Here is a 20700-nt window from a genome sequence, read left to right as displayed (position 1 = left end):
CTACCCGCCACGGACAAGCGTCTTGAAGAGATCTCTGCTAAGCAGCAAGAAGATCCGGTGTGTAAGAAGCTTCTTGAATACTGCGAAGATGGTTGGCCTGATTTCCACAAGATCCCAAGTTCACTGAGTCCGTACTGGAGCTCAAGAGGCGAGATTTCCCAAGTACGTGGACTACTCCTCAAGGGCTCTAGACTCATTATCCCCTCAAGTATGCGCCTGGAGATCCTAGAACAAATTCACGAAGGACACCAAGGAATTGTCAAGTGTCGACGACGAGCCAAGGACTCGGTCTGGTGGCATGGGTTGAGCAATCAAGTACAAGATATGGTCACGAGCTGCCGAAAATGCATCGAGTATAGGAAGCCAAACCGAGAACCGATGATACCGACAGCAGTTCCTGAAAGACCATGGCAGATTCTGGGTACTGACCTGTTCAGCCTGAACGGACGAGCCTACCTGGTAGTGGTGGACTACTTCTGAGACGCCGTCAGAAGTGAGACTTCTACGTAGCGTGAGACACCATCCTTGCACTTAAATCCATCTTTGCAAGACACGGAGTCCCTGAGATCCTGAGATCTGATAACGGACCGCAGTTTGCTTCAACTGAGTTTGACCAGTTTTCAAAGGATTACTCCTTCACGCACATCACTTCAAGCCCGAAGTTGCCTCAGGCCAATGGAGAAGCTGAGCGTGCAGTGCAAACGGTGAAGAATACACTAAAGAAGGGAAAAGATCCAGCCAAAGCTCTGATGTCATACAGAGCAACACCATTGGAGAACGGATACAGCCCAGCAGAAATGCTCTTTGGCAGAAAGATCCGAACAACTGTTCCGGTGTTCCCTGACCAACTGAAACCATCATGGCCTGACCTAGAGAAAGCCCCAACGCCAAGATCTTACATGGTTGAAACTGAAGCTGGCAGTTCGATCCGACGTAATCGTCGACATCTCGTTGCCATGCCAGAAAGTACTATCAAGGACACTCCCTTAAAACGAGTGGAAAGTTCACCAACCAAACCTTTGGATGTGAGTCCACAAAAGATGACCTCATCAGATGTTAAAACCTCAAGATCTGGACGAGTCATTAAACCCCCAGATAGACTCGACCTATAGACTATGAACATGGACATGACGGAACTTTGAAAAGAATAGGACCTGTCGTAAATCATGATTAAGATTTTCATCCAATGGACTAAAATAGACTGGTTGATTTAGAACCTCTTTTAGATTGAGGTTACTTTGATGTCATTTGTTTTGTGTTAACATTTTGATGTTATTTTATACTCGAAAGGGGAGATGTTATGTAACGCAATCTAGCATACCATAGATTCCTCTAGAATGTTCCACTTAAGAGCCTCTCACATGTTTGTAATGCAGAGATCAATGACACAGATTAGTTGATTAAACCACTTGAATGGAATACATGTTTTGCTGCATGTTCTTAACTTGCCGCTCAGTTAGAGAACACAACACTTGTTATATTTGTTCTTGTTGAAAACGTTGTCTAAGTAATTGTTTTCGTCTGCGAGTCTGTCAGGCGAGTCATAAACCAGTTGTGCTCGCCTTGCTAAGGTCTGTATAGTCGTTGCTTTGTGAGAAGTAGGGTTGTAGGATGACTGGTCCAGTAGTCTGTCAGTATGTGTTGGTTTCATGTAAACCGTAGTACTTAGTTTGTTGTCGTTGTTGTTACGGGTGACTAAGCAGTCTAGAAAAGGTATTTCACCATTTTCTTCGATCTCCTTAGTAAACTGTATGTCAACGCAGGCCCGTAGCAGGGGGAAGGGGCGGGGGGGGGGGGGGGGGGGGCTTGAGCCCCCCCAGAATTTTTGGAAGTTAAAAAACAATCTGCCAAAAAAATAAATAATTAAACCAAATTAATGGGCAGCAATCAGTCTTTAACTCTGACGCTGCAAGTCCCTTTTCACAACCTTTAAAAAGTTGTTTACTACCTGTCAGTTTCCTTGGCTAACAGTTTGTTTTCATATACAACAGCAACAAAGGCACTCCTACCTTGTGAATCGGAAATAAAAACCAAAATGGATCGAAATCAACCAATCTCAAGCCGTAAAAGCTTTTGAAATATACTACAGTCAACTCTCTCATAGCGACCACTTCTCGTAGGCGACCACCTCCCGTAAGCGACCACTTCTACCGTAAACAACCGTTTTGTTTCTCAGTTAAATACTGTTTCAAGAGCTCTCTCGTAAGCGAGCACCACTCAAATTTCTTAAGAGACCGCGACCACATTTTAGGCCAGAAATTACACCTATTCTTTTTCTTTTTGTTTCCGGTAAGCGACCACCCAACATAATCACGTGTGATCGTTAGTAAATCATTACTTAGATGTGACAAAAGTTCAATTGTTAATGACGCTACGCCGGACTGCTGACAGATCCTGCGTATACTTGCAGCATTTTCGTTGTGCGGTTCCTTGCAGATTGTTTGCTTTTATGTTTTGGACCGTAGATCTTTTCAGATACGATATGCTGTAGTTCTCTTTAACATGGTTTCGCCATGTACTTGTGAAGGAAAGTTTTGCTTTCCTGCTGATTCTCGGTTTGGTCTCTATCATGTCGCTGTCGTGTTAAGTTTTCTACGCAGTCCGATCAGCCTTGCAGAAATTTGTGACAGATAATAACAGTTTACAGACAGAGAAGATGGCTATAATTAGATCTGTACTGGGGTAAACGGGACAGATCTGTTCCGAATAGTTATACAAAGTTTCATCAGAAGAATGAATAGATGTGAAAAAATCAAATAAATTAGTTTCTATCTGCCTAATTTTAGCTGCTAAGGTAAAATTTTTTATGTAATTAACTAATCAATCCAGTATGACGCTTATTTTGTTGATCTTTTCCGTAAGCGACCACCTCCCGTAAGCGACCACTTTGTCGACACCAAGGGTGGTCGCTTACGAGAGAGTTGACTTGTTTTCTAAGCCTCATCCGATCATTTATAGCAATACAAATGTCCCACAATGCTCCCACAGTCGGATTCTTACTGCCCAGTTCAAGCCAAATTTTAAAAGAGAAAGAAAAATTTGTCGTCATTTGGTTACGTCCTCCTTCAAACGTAAAATTAGGAAATTTCCTATGGTAGTCCACGTAAAAGAAACGGCAAAAAATGTACCAAAAACAGTGTGATGCAGGCGCAAAGTTACAGTGTTTTACTTACTAAATCTACTTTTTTGTTGTTGTTTTTTTTTTAATGTTCTTGTTGCATCTTAAACTCCCTAATCAGTCCGTGTTTTGAGTGACGGGGGGGAGGGGATGGGGTAGTTTTGTTTAACTATTTTGCTAAGCCCCCTCAGCTGTTTTAGCGTTGCTACGGGCCTGCAACGTTCTGTCTGTTAAGGTGTTCGTGAAAATCGTCGATTTCGTCTTTGTGTACTGCTGTAAAGGTGTCGTGTACGTACCGTAACCAGAGCGGTAGTGTCCGTTTGTAAGTTGCTAAGGCTTTTTTCTCGATGTTCTGCATGACAATTTCTGCTACAACAAAAGAACTGGTGAGCCCATAGCTGTTCCGTGTAACTGTTTGTAGTGCTTTCCGTTGTACTGGAAGTACGTGGACGTTAAGCAGAGGTTCAGTAAGTCCATTAAGTCATCTGTAGGCAGTGGCAGTTTTGTCGTGGAGTTCTCGATGGCGGTAGCAGTATAGTCCAGAGCCAGTTGAAGTGGAATACTGGTGAACAGTGATTTCACATCAAAAGACACAAGTTTGTAGTCGCCAATAAGCATAAACCAGTCATACCTAATGGGTAGACCTAGAAAAGAAAATTGACGAGTTGTGAAGCATTGTTCCAGCTTTTGAAATAAAAGAAATGACGAGTTATACTCCAGAGAAAATTAAAAAAAAAACAGCTGAGCAAATTGTGTTGTATGCCTTTACATAGTTGTTGTCAGTTTGCTGAAATAAATTTTTCAAAAAGGTTTATGGTTATGTCATTCATTGTTCCAGCTTTTGAAATAAAAGAAATGACGAGTTATACTCCAGAGAAAATTAAAAAAAAAACAGCTGAGCAAATTGTGTTGTATGCCTTTACATAGTTGTTGTCAGTTTGCTGAAATAAATTTTTCAAAAAGGTTTATGGTTATGTCATTCATTTTTTTTTTAATGTTAATATCAATGAGAGCCAATCATTTGGTTTCAGTTGACAACCAGTACAATTGTGCCCAACTTAATCAATCAATTGCCCCAACCACATCAAATGGCTCAATTGATAAAATGACCAAACCAGCTAAAGATAATTTCGACTTAAATGACGTCATGGTCAGATCAAATGAGCCAATCAGATCAAATCAGCCAACTTGATTTAATGACCCAACAACAACATAAAATGGCTCAAATGTGTTAACATTGTTTTCTAACAAAATCCATTGGCCCAACTGGACCTGTAGCTGCAACCTGACCTGACCCTGCCTCATCAAATGATCATGATTCATTTCGAACCAATTATATGGTCAGAGGCCTATAAAACCATTGTAACTCTGCGGTTGAAATGACACTGAAACACGCACCACCTTGAGCAACGTTAGGTTTGCGTAAAATTTAAGGTGAGCTTTAAAAGAAACGAAAACCGTTGACAGAAACGGAAATCTAACAACTTAAAAGTAACGGAAACACGATGCAACGTTTCCGTTCAGGAAACGTGACGGAAACGTGACACATACGGAACGAATTGGTTCTGTGGGTTTCCGCAACACGGAAACGTGACGTAAATTAGTATTTTCATGTTTCCGTCAGGTTTCAGAAATACGGAAACTTGGATTTTCGTCCTGTGGTATTTGTTCCGTCTTGATAGCGTCAATAAAGGTCTCAGTAGACTGTAGTTTGTGTCGGGATTCGTTTGTCAACGGTTTCAGTATAGTAGTCAAGAATTGGGATAGTTCGTAAGTCGGGGACCCACAGAAAGAGACTATGGGTCGCATGGGTATGTTAGGTTTGTGTAGTTTTGGCAGTCCGTAGAGTTTTGGTGGTTGCGGTACGCGGCACCTCAGTCTGTTGTAACGTTGTATGTCAATAACGTCAGTTTTCTTAAGGTCAAGTAGTTTACTGTTAAGTTTACGTTGAAGTGATGGCGTCGGGTCTCGTTTCAGTTCTTCGTATGTCTGTTTGTCGTTAACTAGAGTGTCCATTTTGTCGTAGTAGTCTGTCTTGTCCATAACAACAGTCACTCGTCCTTTTTCAGCGGGGAGTATGACGATGTTTTCGTCAGTTTTCAGTCGTTTCAGTGCTTGTCGTTCGTCTTTAGTCAAGTTACTGTCAGTTAGGGAGAACGATTGTATAGTAGAAGCAATTCTACTTCTGATGCTATCCTTGGCCGATTCTGATAGTTCTCTCTGACGAGACAGAACCGCCTCAACAATAAATACAATAGCCTCAGTCGGTATGTGTTTAGGCGTCACTGAGGAGAGGACCTGGGTTTCAGTCTTGTCTAGAGGACGGGAAGAAATATTCCTGACCCAGTTGTCGTCTGTCTTGTGTCGTTTTTTGTCTTTAGTACGTTGTAGTCGTGTAAGTTTCTGTTGAGTTTGGTTGCGGTGTTGTTCTTCGGTTTTGTTAGCTCGTTTGTCGGCAATAGCCTGTACAGTGTCAACCGTTGCCTACAACTACCTGCACCATACAAACGACTTATTGACAACAATAACGAAACAGACAAACAATAGACATTTCACTAACAATAGACCCACGGACTTTTGACTAACAAAGGACGGATCGAAACACACCAATCACTTTTTACAGTCTTCACAGCCAATAACATCACGGCTTACTGACAAACGACCAATAACATCTGGACTTCGTTGATCAATCCGGTTAACAACCAGAGACGTATATACCGCCTACTGACGTTCCACAATTTACTTGACTCTGAAGATGCATGACTTCCGCTCAGGTTGTCGAAACGTCAGTCAAAGTCACCACAAACAGTCCTTCTCAGGACTACACCTACCCGGATGATCATGATTTACGTACTTATGACAATTCTTTAACTTAGGCGCTTCTCATACTGAAAACTTGAAAAAAACTTGAACAAACTTCCGACTACCATTATTCAGAAAAACCCACGCGCGAACAATGTGGATCAAATTCCTCACTTCCCGCGCACAGTACCCAGCCAAATGCCAGGGGTAGGCTGGGATGGGGGAATGTTCAAGTTCAAAATGCCCAACTTTCCACTTAATAATTTTAAATTTAGGTTAGTGCATCTTACCTGAAAACGTAATCCACATGGAACTCTCGCAACGGGTTCCTTATTAATCTGAATTTAATGCTCACAACATGTAAACAGTTGTAATGTGAAGTTATATGCTTGAAATTGCTAGTGGAATACCGTATTCATTAATGCTGTGATCGACTTTTGATACTTGCCCAAGGGACAACCTTCTCCGTAATCATCAAGCAATAAATTATGCTAGCCTATTGGTGAGTTGTGAATTGATGCTGCTCAATGCTACTGCTTACTATCGCTAACAAACTGTAGTACTCGCTACCCAACGGAGGGATCAAGATGCCGACCGTTTTGGACACGCTCGTTCCCAGTGCCTTTCGGATGACGTCACGCGTGTGTCACGCTGTCCTCATAGCTAGTTCCCAGTGTCGCTTGTTTGAAATTATCCTTCGTATTCTTACTCACATGTCAACAAGAATCTATCAATTCTTTTGGTCATCGATTAAAAAAGATCCTACGTTTGCCGGCCATCTTGAATGCTTAAATCTTTATGTGAAATAGATGGCCAAGTAGAATATGTGTCTCCATATTGAAAGCATAAAAAACAACTGAGGTTATGACAAATCTTTGCTGTGATGAGTTTTCTTATCGTCAGCTTATCGCGTATTAATTCATTAATGGGGGAGGGGGGGAGGGGGGAGGGTCGGGGTAAAATAAGGTCAACAAAGTATTGATAGCAACCTCCAGAGGGCTCTCAAAACTTCACCAATTAATCCTGTTGTACTCTATTTAAATAGGCATGAAACTTGAGAAAGATCTTTGAAAAAATTCGAAATAGTTATTAAGGATAAAAAGGATGTTTCGATTTCTCTGAGATTATTATTATTTCGAGTTAAATGTATGAAAATTGACAAGTATATATATGCAATTTAAAATTACAGGCATGACATGCTTCTCATTTCAGTATCATATCACTTTTGTATATAAACATTCCCATCTTTTTAAGATAGCACTCGCAAATGTTACCTTTTATACATTGTTTGAATTTGAAAAATAACTCGGAGCGGTTGAAACACCATTCTATTTAGCACATGATTTATTCAAAATTTTCCGTAGCGTCTTCTCTTCGAATATTCTGTAACACATGTGTCACTGCAACTCACGAGAAATATGTGTTTCTCCAACCCTTCAAACCGTCACTTGGTCTTAAAAATTCAGTTTAGTGTGCCACCGTTTAAGGTTTCATCAACACGAGGCCTTCGGCGCTGAGCTCCGCGCTACTTACGAGAACTTCAAGAACGCTTTTCTTTGTTAATTCTGCTCCCCGAAACATAACTATAAGTCGTATATGTACAGTCAATCTACGTGACGCGTGACCAGCTTTTTTCGAAATTTGAACGGAGATTTAAAATTAATATGTCAGTTTCGAACACCGCCGGCGTTCCTGACAGTATATAGCTATGAATTTTTCTTTACATTACAGCATTAAGTATTTCAATTTTTTTGTTCAGTAAATGCGCTTTTTTTTTTTTTTTTTTTTTATTAAGATTTGTCAAGATTCCACTTAAATGCCGGACATTACAGAACTGAAGGAATGGTTCATTTCATTCTTGGAAAAAACTGGTCAGGCGTGCGTAAAGTGACTGTAAGCCTGAACATAACCCTGTGCACGAGAGTTATTCAACTCAAAAATCAACAATGGGCGATATTTCATTTTCTAACGCCATTATTGTTCAATAAATTTAAATACTTTATTACAAATGTTTACATATTAAGTTACATGGTTGCTCCATTGAGGTGGTGTTGTCATGGTGCCGGCTCGACTTCATTCTGGTTCAGTAGAGATGAATTGGCTTCATGCCGCGTCTACATCAAACCAGTTTTACTCTGAGTCCTGTAACTAGTCCTGAGACACAAAACAAAGTTTGAAAGGAACAGCCATGACACTACATGACACTGGAATTAGTTTCCGTTCCGAAGGAGAATCGCAATTCGCGAAGTGAGCTTTAAGCTGGTTTCAAGAAAACAAATACAAAGGCACAAAAGGGAACGGGCATGAACTCGTACACGTGTGAAAGTCGTGATGGTTCCATGTAAACACCCCCTTACTTGTTTGTTTGCTTGTCTGCTGTGTTGCTCGCTTGCTCCTACTGAAAATTTAACTTTAACTTTGCGATTTAATAAACAAACAGACAAACAAACAAAATGCTTTTGCACAAAGGAAGTAAAAGCCTACCTCAACACTAAACACAGATTTGAGTTAATCGAATTCAAACAACTGGGCCTTGGCGTGCTTTTCTCAAAATTTCCTGAAAACATTTCGGGCCCGAAAAACTAATTTACGAGTACAATTCTTGTTTATCAGGAAAACTATGTTAAATGATTTTGTAAGATAAAACGTTGGCAACTTTGTATTATCAAGAAACACATTGGAATAATATGCAATAAAAAACTACCAACGATGGCCATGCAGAAAGCGCATTTGAAAAGTTCTCCTCAGACCCGACTCAGTCTTCAGGAGTTTTGAGAAAGGAATTCCGGTCCGTTCTAAACTAAGGATTACAAAATTCTTGCGCTTAGACTATTCAGTTATCTATTAGCTTAATTAATCACCGCACTAAGCAGATAGAAGCCAAGAGCGAGCTGTCTGATTGTAAGCATAACAAGGTGACCGATCTATTCAAAGCTTATTCAACAACAGCAAAATCTGTACAATGGGTTATTCCTTACTAGTTAGTTGGCGACCTCATCAATTTTCCTTGCACGAGCACCGAGAGAAATCTACCAAAATTTGAACGCAGTCGCTTGGCCAATCACATTGCGAGTTTGTCAACTCCTCAAAAGGGATGTCACTTCTGGTTAGTTAAGATCGTCATCGCAGATTTCTATTACAAGTTTACATCTAAATTTCAAAATTTTTTACCAAGTTAAAAGTGTTCATGGGTTGTTTTGAGTTTTCACAACATGAAACTCAACTAACTTAAAATCAGAGGGACCTCTGTCTTTGCGACTTAGTTTCTTCAGTAAAAAGAATGGCACATTCCAAGGAAGACTGAAGGAAAACAGATTTTCCACCTTACTTTGCTTTGAAACATCTACAAATATCACTTGTGAGCTTCTTTATAATATGTATTTTAAGACTTTTTTTCTCCAAAATGGGTAAATACACCGTCTTATTGCCTTAATTAACATAACTTGTCATTTCTATATTACCATCTCAATAAAACTAAAGTTCTCACTATTCTTTCGAAACTAGGCAACGGCCTCAAAATGTGTGTAAAGATATCTACAATGCTGGTACTTCAGTTAGAATACTATTGAGAGAAGACGGATAATTTCCAGTCTTCTCATCATGATACTAAAATAGCAAAGTTACAGCAAATTAATTCGTAAAATTAAAGATATAAGAAAAAATGCACAAAAACAAGCACATTATTGTCTTTTTTCTCCACACATTAGTAGGAAACTGAAACAGCACTAGATGCATGGTCCAATGGTTTACATTGTTCAATTTTTGTTTCTTGATCAAAGCGTTCATCGACATTCAGTTTTTCGCATCTGCTGGATCTAACGATCTAAACCAATTGCCGTGATAATTGAAGTAAACCAAAATACTCATCATGTACGCGTCATATTCCGTCCAGTATCCTCTCTTGTCTTGACGTCGCATCATCTGCCGAACAAAAGAACCAGGAATATTATGATTTCAATGTTTACAGTAAATACTTAATTTCACTAACTTGCTTAAAGACTTTAAATTGACAAGTTTCCTGAGTTAAGTTTGCATACCTGAGTTTTGATTGACAGATAGAGAAAAACATAGCAAGAACAAAACCATAAAAATGAAATAGAAAAAGACAAGCGAACCGTGAAGTTCATAACGTAGTTAACATTTAAATCTAAGCATAGATACCACGATTCCCAAATAAACCTTCAACCTTTTTATTCGCTTAGCTTGTGAAGAGATGATATGATGAACGAGTGAAAATGATATTGTGAGACCACCTTTCTTTTCCTTTTAAAAACCTTTTCCTTGGGCGATTTGTTCGGTTTTTTATGATCATTCCCATCAATCTTAACACCTGGAAAAAAATTCTACAGAAAGGACTTAAAAGACACCATTGAGGACCTATTGAATTAACGCAACGCTCAAAAATTGAAAGCGTTTTTTTATGAAATTGGCCGTACAAAATAATTACATAGCAGCAGTGTAACAATGCAACATTTGGTTGATTTTTGACCTACAGAGTTTGGATTCTAGCCTCAGTGGTAGGCGCGAAAAAAATGAGAGAAGAAACTCGCACTCGCGCTAGATGCAAGGGGAGCGAATAGGAGACAAAAAAGAACGTGTTTACCCTCTTCCTCCCTTCGCGCTCCGAACTTGTCACAGATACTTCGCGCGCGCGTTCGATTCCACTACTCCCTTCTCTGGCGCCTACCTCGCAGGATAACTTAGGACGTAGGGACTAAAGGGAGTAAATATCAGTACTGTGGAAAACAATGATCATAACAGTTCCAAGAGCTTTGAAAGCAACAGAACCAAATCTTTCAAAGAATATTTTCCGCCTTCCTTTTACCAAGTAGCGTACGTATACATAGCGGCAATGGTCTTTCTTCGACAACACCGTCTATTAGAAGTTACTATTAAATTTCACCCGCTAAAAAAAAAACTCAGGTAGCAATTCATTTTAAGACAGATTTTAAAACCATTTCATGGAGAGGCATTGAGAAATTTTCAAAGTTACGTTATTTAACAAAGGAAAAACATTTTCACGCAAACAACACTTACCTCTACTTCTATTTCTGTTCTTCAAATTCAAGCGTGACGTCATCACCAATCAGCACAAATGGAGCCCAGTACTTCACGGCGCTGAATTCCTCTGACTCTCTAAGAGATTTCATAGCCAGGTGAAGAGCCACACTGGCGCTTTTTCCATCTGCAAGCTGTTGGTAAAAACTTTCCATGAACACCATGGTTGCTTTGTCATCAATCGCCCAGAGTGACACCAGAACAGACCGAGCACCAGCACACAAGAAAGAACGCGCTATCCCGACCACACCCTCAGACTTAACCTCTCCCCGGCCACTGTGACAACAGCTCAGAACAATGAGCCTTGCTCTTAGGCACACTGCTTGCACATCTGACATTGTTAAAGTGTAGTCTTTTTTCGTAGGGATCTGGGATGTACGACCAGGATTTGGAGCCAAAACAATTTCTCCAGATTGTGCACACCCATGTGCGGCAATGTGCACCAAATCAACTGATGTGAGTCTTTTCAGTACCTCGTCTTTACTTGCATCTTTCCCAATGAGAGGTGTGGTCTTTAGAAGTTTTCCGATCTCTTCTACTTCTTTTCTGGCGAACGGTAGCTGCTCCAAAATGGGCTCATCGTACCTGAAGGTAATTTCCTCTAAGCAAGGATCTCCAACGAGTAGCGCCCCACTCTTACAGTGGAAGTCGTCAGGTGCGCTTGTGATAAGCCTTAAAGCGGTCAGCGAGGGAAAAATGCGAATTCTGATTGATTCACTCAATGCAGAGTAAGGAGCCAAGCAAAATGGACCATCCGGGACAACGACTAACTGGTCACCTTGGAGCAAGTCTGCAATGGGGCCAATAATAGCATCATACAGCGGACGCAATGAATTGACGGAGGAAGTACATGACTGGTCTTTTTCCCCAACAGCTTCTCTGGTCGATTGGGGCTCATAACTAAGCTCATCCATTGAACGATTCTCGCATTTGACACGAACACCTGCGCCGATCGCTTGCAGGGTAGCTTCCATTATGAAGGAGGCCTCTCCATGTTCAATCATCTTTTCCTTATTTAGAACCTCTCTGTCGTTTCTCAGCACCCAAAAATGGATCGTGTCTTTATGAGAACTTTCACTAAGTGCTAAGAAAATTGTTTGTGTAGTTAAATTGTTTAACATTTTCCAAATCGTTACCTTAGTTTCATCAAACGCGGATGGTTTTGAGTTAACAGCATATTGTCTCTTTAACATATCCATCAAAGCCTGCGCTCGTCCCTGCTCAGCTGCACACAAAGCCTCATAAGGCTTCCCATCCTTCAAAAGAGTTCTCCATAGAGCGGTATACGCAAACTGATGGACATCCCGGAAGCCTATTTGCCATGCATCTTCGGACTGAAGAAGAGTTCTTGTTTTCTCCAAGAGTCTTATACTCGATTGATAACAATCAAGCGCTTCAGATAAAGAAGCCTCTGATTCATAATCAAGACCTAGTGAACAGTATGCATCTCCCTCGAAAACTATGTCCTCTACTTCTTTGGCAATACTGAGGGATTTTTTGTGGTACTCAATGGCATGTTTGGAGTCACCCAGACAACGATAGGCTTCCCCCAGAGAACCGTAGGCTTTGCCCTCTCCCGCTCTGTCGCCTATTTCTTTGGTAATACTAAGACATTCTTTGGAATACTCTACGGCTTTTTCAAAATCCCCCAGGTTTTTAAAACCACAGCTCAGCAAACTATAGGCTCGTTGCTCTCCAATCTTGCTCCCAACTTCTTTGGCAATGCTAAGATGTTGTTTCTGGTACTCCATGGCTTCTTTGAAATGACGCAAACCGTGATAATCATTGCCCAGGTTGCAATAGGCTGATCCCTCGCCAGCCTTGTCCTCTATTTCTTTAACAATAGTAAGATATTGTTTGTGGTACGCTATGGCTTGTCTAAAATTGCCCAAATGACGATAATCACTGCCCAGGTTAGCATAGGCTATTCCCACTCTAGCACGGTCTCCTGCTTCTTTAGCAATACTAAGTTGTTGCTTGTGGTACTCTATGGCTTGCTTGAAATTACCCAGACATGAATAAGCATTTCCCAGATTACCATAGGTTTGTCCCTCTCCTGCCCTATCCCCTACCTCTCTACAAATACTAAGATCTTGTTCGAGGTACTCTATGGCTTGTTTAAAACTACCCATTCTGCGACAAGTGATGCCCAAATTGCTATAGGCCCTTCCCTCTTCATTCCTGTCACCTACTTCCTTAGCAATACTAAGTTGCTGTTCGTGGCATTCTACGGCTTGTTTAAAATTACCCAGTTCGCTATGCACAGCGCCCAGACTTCCATAGGCTATTCCCTCTTCAGCCCTGGATCCAAGCGCTTTAACAATACTGAGATGTTTTTCGCTGCATTCTATGGCTTGTTTAAAATCACCGACTCTGTAATAGGTAAGGACCAGTTTTCCATAGATTGTTCCCTGCATATGTCTGTCCCTCAGCCCTTTAGCAAGATTTAGTGATTGCAAGTAATATTCTGTTGCTTGTTGGAAATCACCCACTAAGTAATAAGCATTGGCCATATTGAAAGAGGCAATTCTCTCGCATTCATTGTACCCAAACTCTTTGAAAATATTTAATGATTGCGTGAAACACTCTATGGCCTGTTGAAAATCTCCCAGATCGTTATAACCAACGCCCAGATTGTTATAGGCTCTTCCCTCCCCCGCTCTATTCTCCTGTTCTTTGGCAAAGTGATTTTGTATAACACTCCACGGCCTGTTGAAAATCTTTCAGTTTATAATAAGCATCGCCCAGATTGTTATAAGCTGTTCCCTCCCCCACTCTGTTCCCCTGTTCTTTGGCAATGCGAAGCTCTTGCACGTGAAACACTAGAAATGCTAACTTTCTATCCACCATTTTCTTCTGGTAATGACTGCAAGAGTTACACAAAAGACGTACCTAGAAGGAAAGAAAGTTTGATAGAATCGATATTTTGAAGGAAAATGTGTCATGGTCTCTTCTCTCCCTGTATGATGTTTTCTATCCATGATGACTTTCACAAATAACTGACAGTACCAGTAATGCCATATCACCAGAAAAAGTTTCGTTCACAATGCATACTGACATGTGCAAATTTTAGTCTTTTAGTTTTCGTTATTTAAAGGAAAATTCCATCTCCAGAAAAGCAGCTGATGTCATTTTGCTCTTAGATTTGAGTTGCGATACAAGAGATTACTTAAACTGTACATTGATGCTGCCAAGGCCGTATTTTTAGAAAATGATACTGACATTTTCAAAGATAACTACCACTAACTCGAGTCTAGCATAGCTTGGTTGTCAGCTTGTAAGTTTACCGTTATATTCTAATCTGATTAAGAGTTTATTTAATAAGCGTTTTCAAAAACTTACTTTCCTATAGTAAGAAATCGATGACGCAATTTTAGGTAAGCAGTATGAAAAAAAAAATGTAATATTCTGGAAGCAAATTTTTCGATCTCTCCCAGTTTAGGCGGGTATATTGTTGCTAGAACTGAGAATGTAGTTTGGTAGAGTTCTAAAATACTTCAAACTTAATTAATTAAGAATGTTATCTCTTTTAAGAAATGGGTACATAATTTATATAGGTGCACTTAAAAGTATACCCGAAATGCCCAATCACTGGCAAGAAAGCATCCTTTATATCGATTCTAAATGAAAAATATCTTTACAATTAAGTATTATGTCCTGCCAATTCGTTAGGTTTACCTAGTTTTCCAAACTACGCCGTCTCACAAACTAAGAACTGGGTTGCTAGTATAAAGGCGCCTGTTATAAGTTTCCAATACCAAAGAAAGAAATGTTAGAGCAACAGTTTAGGTAACGCATCATTAAATTCGGTACCCAACGGGAATATGAAACCACACAAAGTTAAATTACTGGTTCCTTCATCGCCGCATCATCTCACGGCCTTTTAAAAGACTTATTTGTGTAAGCTACCACTGATTAATCTCTTTGGATTCCTTAGCGGAAAATTTTTATTCCCGACATTTTTTAGGAAGGGGAATTGGTTCCTCAAATTTACCTGAAAACTGCTGTTTACATTCTGAAAAAGCTAGCAGGCAGTTTTGCATACTTTTAACGGCGCAAAAAACGCGATTAGTGTTTCAGCAATGGGACAGTTTAAGGTGACCTTTTACTAAAGAAAACATTAGTTCTTCCCTTTATGCCCCGCTGTTATGCTAGCAGGCCTTTTTGATCATTAACGGAATATATATATATGAGCCGCTCGGAAAGCAAAAGGGATTAGTTTTTCAGCGTCGCGAGAGTTTGAGGTGACCTTTTATCAAAGAAAACGTCATTTCTTCACAATTTAACATGAATTGATTCGAATTTATGAAACAAAAGCTGAAGAAGGCGTCTCTTCTCGCAGGCTATGTCATTCCAAACAGATTCTACACCGAAAGGAATCGCTGAGTGGCAGGTAGTGTTAGGGTTAAGGTTACGGTTAGGGTTTGTCAAAGTCAGGGTGGTTAGTGATTGAGTATCACTGAGAGAAGACTACGAGGTTAAATTGAATTAGGCTTGACATAGTATGATTTTGAGGAATAATGCAAGTTTCTGTTTTGTGCAAATAGTTAAACAGCAGAGCGCAATAAATTACACAAAGAATAAGTAAAACGTTTGTACCGATATATCTTTTTATGAGTAAAAAAAAAAAAACGTTTGAGCTCTGAGTATTATATGTAACATAGGTAATTACCTACCACTGCTGCTCCAAATTGATCCTTCTTGGGGAGTTCTCTTCAGGTCAATCAAGCTTTACAAAAATGATCATTCTGGAGATAAGACATTTCGAGACAAACAGTTATTAAGTTATCTGATTTCAATATGATTATCTTATAACGTGCAGATAAGCAAATTATTACGACTGATGCATAGTACAAACTATAATGGTCGGGTAAAGACAGATCCAGAGTTGAGTGATATTTGTATCTGTGTTTATGCCAAATGTAATAAGTGTGGTCACTTCAGTAAAATATTTACCTTCAATTGCTATCAGGAGTTGCTTAAATCTCAGACCGAGTGTTGATTGTCAGCTTATTGCAAACCACTTGCATCAAAGATTTCTTTGAACCAAAGCTGAGGCCACTAAAGACCGAGGCAAATTGGAGCTGAGGAAGCGTGTTTAAATATTTTGACACCGGAAGCTGTTGTTATTTTCAGCTCGATGATTGTCACGCGATTCCCAAACAATAATGAAAATGTCAAATGAGTAACCGATCCTAAATTTTGACCGTTTTAATTCCTAGCTGCATTAAAATAGTTAAACTTACATTTAATGAATGTTTCCATTGCTTAACGTGCAAGAAACAGTAGCAAAGATATATACACTACTAAACAACTAACAACAAGCTGAACAAACGAGCTCAGGTTTCATTTTCAAGCTTTTGTATATGGGATTCTTCGTTTTCGAATTTCAAGGTACTTCGTTTACAAATTACGATTATCGAAAGTTTCATTTTCCAGTTTTGGACTCTAAAGTCAAGTGTTTCGTTTTTCGACAGATCCCTGATCCTCTGCCAGAACAAATTATTCACTGACACAAAGCACTTTACTCATTATCAAGCCCACAAAGCGATTGTTTATACATCTCTGTATCCATATATGCCACCGCTATGTAAATACAATCGAAATTTCCAGCCTTTTTTCGCCATTTATTCACACTGACAAAGTAATCACGTGTTTCAGATAGCACCAGGGTTTCAGAACCCGGAACGGACAAAACTAAAGTAAAAGAAAATTTTCATTTTGTGTTGATTTTGAGTGACACAACATAAAACCTTCGATGACGGTACTAAAAATATCAAAGTTCTCTTTTCTCAGCATTTTTTTATTCATATTTATTTTTAATCGATTTACCAATTCAATTCTCAGCTTTTGTTTATATTTCACCGAGTCAACATCAATTTGAAGTGAATGATAGTTTATTTCCATTCCTTTGATCATATACATACATATGACAAGTTTCATTCAGTTTACTTCGAATTTCCGAGTATCACATAAGGTATGTGCAACATTTTCTAAGAAAAATAGCCAAAACGAAATGGAAAAACTAATACAAACGATTAAATACCTAATCAATTATTGTAAGAAATTAACTGATATTAAACGTATGACAGCGTATACGACGCGTACGACAAAAACTTCATTACATTCAGGCGCCTGATAATAGAAAGGGCCTCGGGAGCATTCTAATCTTATTCTGGATGTACGTTTATTTTAAACAAAAACCACAAATATCGACGTTTAATTGATAAGATTTGTGACTCATTTCTTCCTGTCAGAATGAAAAATATATATCGTGTCGTGGAATTCGTGCAAGCCGAATTTTTTCCCGCTTTTTTTGTTTTTTTTTTTTTGTTTTTTTTTTTGGTATTTGGTCGTTTCCCGCGCGATTGCAGGGAAATACCAGTGTGACTTTTTTCTTTTAAATGTAATCAAGGGATAGGAGCAAATCCAGATGGCACTCAACTCTTTCAACCCTTTAATTTTGTTGGACCCCATAGCAACCGCTATGTACTGGCTTGCAGCGAGTTACCACAATTCTGAGATTCACAACATTAAGTGATACCCGTTGTCTAGTAATATATTATCGACATTATCGAGGATTTTGGGAGACGCGAAAAATTGCAGTTTTGTGTCGAAGCTTCGAAATCATTACATGGGGGAGGTTAACTTTGTTTAAGGTTACTCCAAACCTTCGCGTGTGCCTTTCTGAAAAAAATTCGTACGCGCGTTGTTTTTGAGAAAACCACCACAATCTATATATCGATAAAAAGCTTATTTAATGCAAAATTCGATAAAATTATAAGCTCTTTTGGTTATTCCTCTGCTAAGACGAAGGAAGCCGGTAAACAGTAAAATGACAGAGCGCCGTTCCGTCGAATTAATCGGTCAGGTTCAACGGTGACTTCTTTGCACGCAATCTCGACCAAAGCGTCGAGAGAAGTACGAGACGAGGGAGAGGTCCACGGCGTAAGATATGTCCAGTACTGTTCCTGGGCTCATGCGTTGATGGTAAGGGTCATTAGAAGGACTGAGAACCTCAGTGCAAATTTCGCTCACTATTCTCCTAATGCTTATATAAATCCAACAAGAAATTAGAAAAATATCTTCTGTTCACAACAAACGGGAATATTTTCACACTATCAATGATACAGATGATTGAAAAACAGCTAGACCATAAGATTTCATTGCTTTTCGTGTAACCGTGGGTCTAGACATCTCTATTTTTTTCATTAGCGATCCGCTAATACTTTAGCGTTGTTCGTTGTTTATTTTGTTGTTTGTCGCTTATTTCTATATTTAACAGGCTATCTGTTGGTATTTCAGCAGCAATAAATAGGACCCGAAGACGCAGAATTTGCATTTCCGGAGATAGTACTGAAATACATCCGGCAGATTGCCCCTAAAGACGTCAAAGGAGAAATCAGGGAGGTATGGTAAAAATTAAAATAAAAAATAATTATTAGAACTAAAGATTGCATCCTTAAGTTGTTTATTCCTGTGAAATTGTTAGTTTGCAGTAAAAGAAATAATGCACTTATATACAATAATTATTCTGATAATGGTCTTTTCTGGTTTCCATAGGATGCATACAAAGCGACATTATTGGATTTCTGTTCTGCGATTGATGTTCCGACATTGTCGAACAACTGAATCAGCTACCCAGAATATATATTTTACCTATGTAAACAGCAACTTTGGTAGGTTCCTGGTAGCTGATGGCCACATGTAACAAAGTTCAGTAATAATAAAACCAATAAATTACAAATCCTGTGTAGGCGTAGTTCGTATGTTTTGCATTGCTACAATAACCTAAGTTCGAAGAAGTTTTCCATGCTTCCCTATGAAAATCACTGGATTAGAGCTTTATTCATTTTCCAGTATCAAAGGAACGATGATGACTTTTAAATTATTGATTTCCACAAATATAAACAATCTGTATTCCCAGAAACAACTTTATGGAAGTGAAAATGATTATTGAAAACGAAACACTAATTGGATGAAATAAAGCAAGCAAAAGAAATTGGAAAAGCTTAGTACTTAAAGTAGCTGGGGTATTTTGTAAAATATTTTATCCAAACAAATTCTACACAAGAAAAAATGACAACCCTTTAAAAAGTACAAAAGGTGAGACCTAATGCTCTAATGCTTTCCACTTGCTATCTGGGTGGCACTGGAACCCATTTTTTATACCTCCCCTACAATTCTACTTGTCACCAAAGTAACAAGCCAGCAATGGGTTTATTTTGATCCATGTCAACCCAACTTACATTAAGCCATATGGTGAAATAAAAGAAAAAACTGGGGGTTTCTTCAAAGAAAATATGTCCAGATTCATGAAGTGTGGTGATCTAAGGGAGAGACTAGTGAATCACATCTTTTTTGTTGTTGTTGTTGTTGTTGTTGTTGTTGTTGGGGGGGGGGGGGGGGTGCAATTACCAAAGGAAATAAATTATGCACATAAAAAACTGCAGAAAACAATAAGTTATTGTCCAAAGGGGACCACAGGAAAATATAAGGCAAACACTTTCCCCCATTATGATTTTTGGTGATTCAAAAAAATTATTTTACCAGTCCTTTGCCAAAAAAGAAAATATTCTGACCAAACTTGTCCAGCCCCTCGCCCCACCCCCCCCCCCCACCCCCCCAACCCCCTCAAAAGTATAATAGTCCCTTCCTAAGCAAAAATATGTAATCAAGATTACCCAGATGGGCAGTCTACAGTATAGTTTTAAACTGCATTGTTATAGAAACTCTGTGAGCTGTACATAACACCTTCCTGGTGTACGAAGATATCCTGCTTCTTGGACTTTTCCCTTCTGAGTTTTTTTTTTTTTCTTCTTTTCTTCACTGTAGGATCAGATTTATAATCAGAGCCAATCAGGCATTTAGCATCAATTTGTTTACATCGTTCTTTCATGTCAAAATGTACTGGGATGTCCATGGAACCCAACAGTTTAATCACTGTATCATTCATGCCATTGTTAAATACCAGAACACCCAATGACACTGCAAGGCTTGTCTCTTGCTGCGAGGTATACTGTTCTTTGGGTGCCATACCCCAAACTGCGTGGTGAAGGCTTTCATTATTGTTCTGGTCAAGGCAACTCTCGCACCCTACAAGGAACTCTTCATATCCAAGTCTGTCGAATGTCGGTTGAATGACTTTGACAACAGCTTCTGGCAAGGGATCCTTGATTGGTACATGGGTTGTCTGACCTGTTGCTTCAGGTCTCTGTTATAGCTACACCATGAATTATTCCCCATGGGACAGTCTTCATGTTGTGGCATTTCAGGTGTACTGGCATAATGTTTCAGGATGGCATGTACCGCCATTGACATTTCTTTGGCACTTCCCTTGTTGTCTCGGATTGCCTTCCCATAAAAATTTTGAATTGTGTCAATTCGTGTCATCGTTAGTCTCCCCTGGCCAGAAAGACCTTTGCCATCTTCGAGTTTTTTACCTGGAAACAAAGATTTGGATACCAGAAACCTGATTTTAGTAATTGAGATGAAAAATTAAAAAAAAAAAAAAGGAACAAGCCTTCGACTGTAAGGACAACATGACTTGTGACAGGTAATGAGGTGAACATATTAACCTTAGGTCACACTAAGGCCCCATTTATATGGAGAAGTTGTCACAGGAAAGAGGGTCACCCTCCCAGCTGAGTCAACTTCAGCGAGCGTTTATGTGAGAAAAAAGTTGACCCCTTTGCCCGATCCAACAGCGCTCACGCATGCTC

The 20700-nt window shown here is 39.4% G+C and overlaps 3 protein-coding genes across 6 annotated transcripts in view; all 3 read right to left on the bottom strand.

Moving 5' to 3' along the window:
- Positions 1-15732, bottom strand: part of LOC146471018 (uncharacterized) — a 30708-nt gene extending 14976 nt beyond the window's left edge. Inside the window, exon 1 of the mRNA XM_085121295.1 lies at positions 15655-15732. The gene's annotated coding sequence lies outside the window, so the exon portion shown is untranslated. The remainder of the gene's footprint in view (positions 1-15654) is intronic.
- The window catches only part of LOC146471017 (uncharacterized), a 50405-nt gene extending 34363 nt beyond the window's left edge, over positions 1-16042 (bottom strand). For both annotated transcript variants that reach the window (XM_085121300.1, XM_085121303.1), the window contains exon 1: positions 15935-16042. The gene's annotated coding sequence lies outside the window, so the exon portion shown is untranslated. The remainder of the gene's footprint in view (positions 1-15934) is intronic.
- On the bottom strand, positions 9020-15719 carry LOC146471019 (uncharacterized). 3 transcript variants are annotated; one of them, XM_085121299.1, is made up of 3 exons: positions 15655-15719; positions 10954-13870; positions 9020-9841 (listed from the first exon to the last, which is right to left on the bottom strand). In XM_085121299.1, the coding sequence occupies exon 2, from the start codon at positions 13489-13491 to the stop codon at positions 10966-10968; it is 2526 nt and encodes an 841-aa protein (XP_084977425.1). In that variant the 5' UTR covers positions 13492-13870; positions 15655-15719; the 3' UTR covers positions 9020-9841; positions 10954-10965. The 3 variants fall into 3 exon arrangements, with proteins under 3 accessions (XP_084977425.1, XP_084977424.1, XP_084977423.1); XM_085121298.1 differs by lacking the exon at positions 15655-15719 and having other exon boundaries at positions 10954-13935; XM_085121297.1 differs by lacking the exon at positions 15655-15719 and having other exon boundaries at positions 9107-9841; positions 10958-13653.
- Positions 16043-20700: the final 4658 nt, after the last annotated feature.

Source organism: Pavona decussata, unplaced genomic scaffold (genome assembly GCF_977016875.1).
Source record: "Pavona decussata unplaced genomic scaffold, jaPavDecu1.1 SCAFFOLD_107, whole genome shotgun sequence".
In the NCBI taxonomy this organism is placed as follows: domain Eukaryota; kingdom Metazoa; phylum Cnidaria; class Anthozoa; order Scleractinia; family Agariciidae; genus Pavona; species Pavona decussata.
The sequence above is the reverse complement of the archived record's forward strand: the minus strand, read 5'-3'. Positions and strand labels throughout refer to the sequence as shown.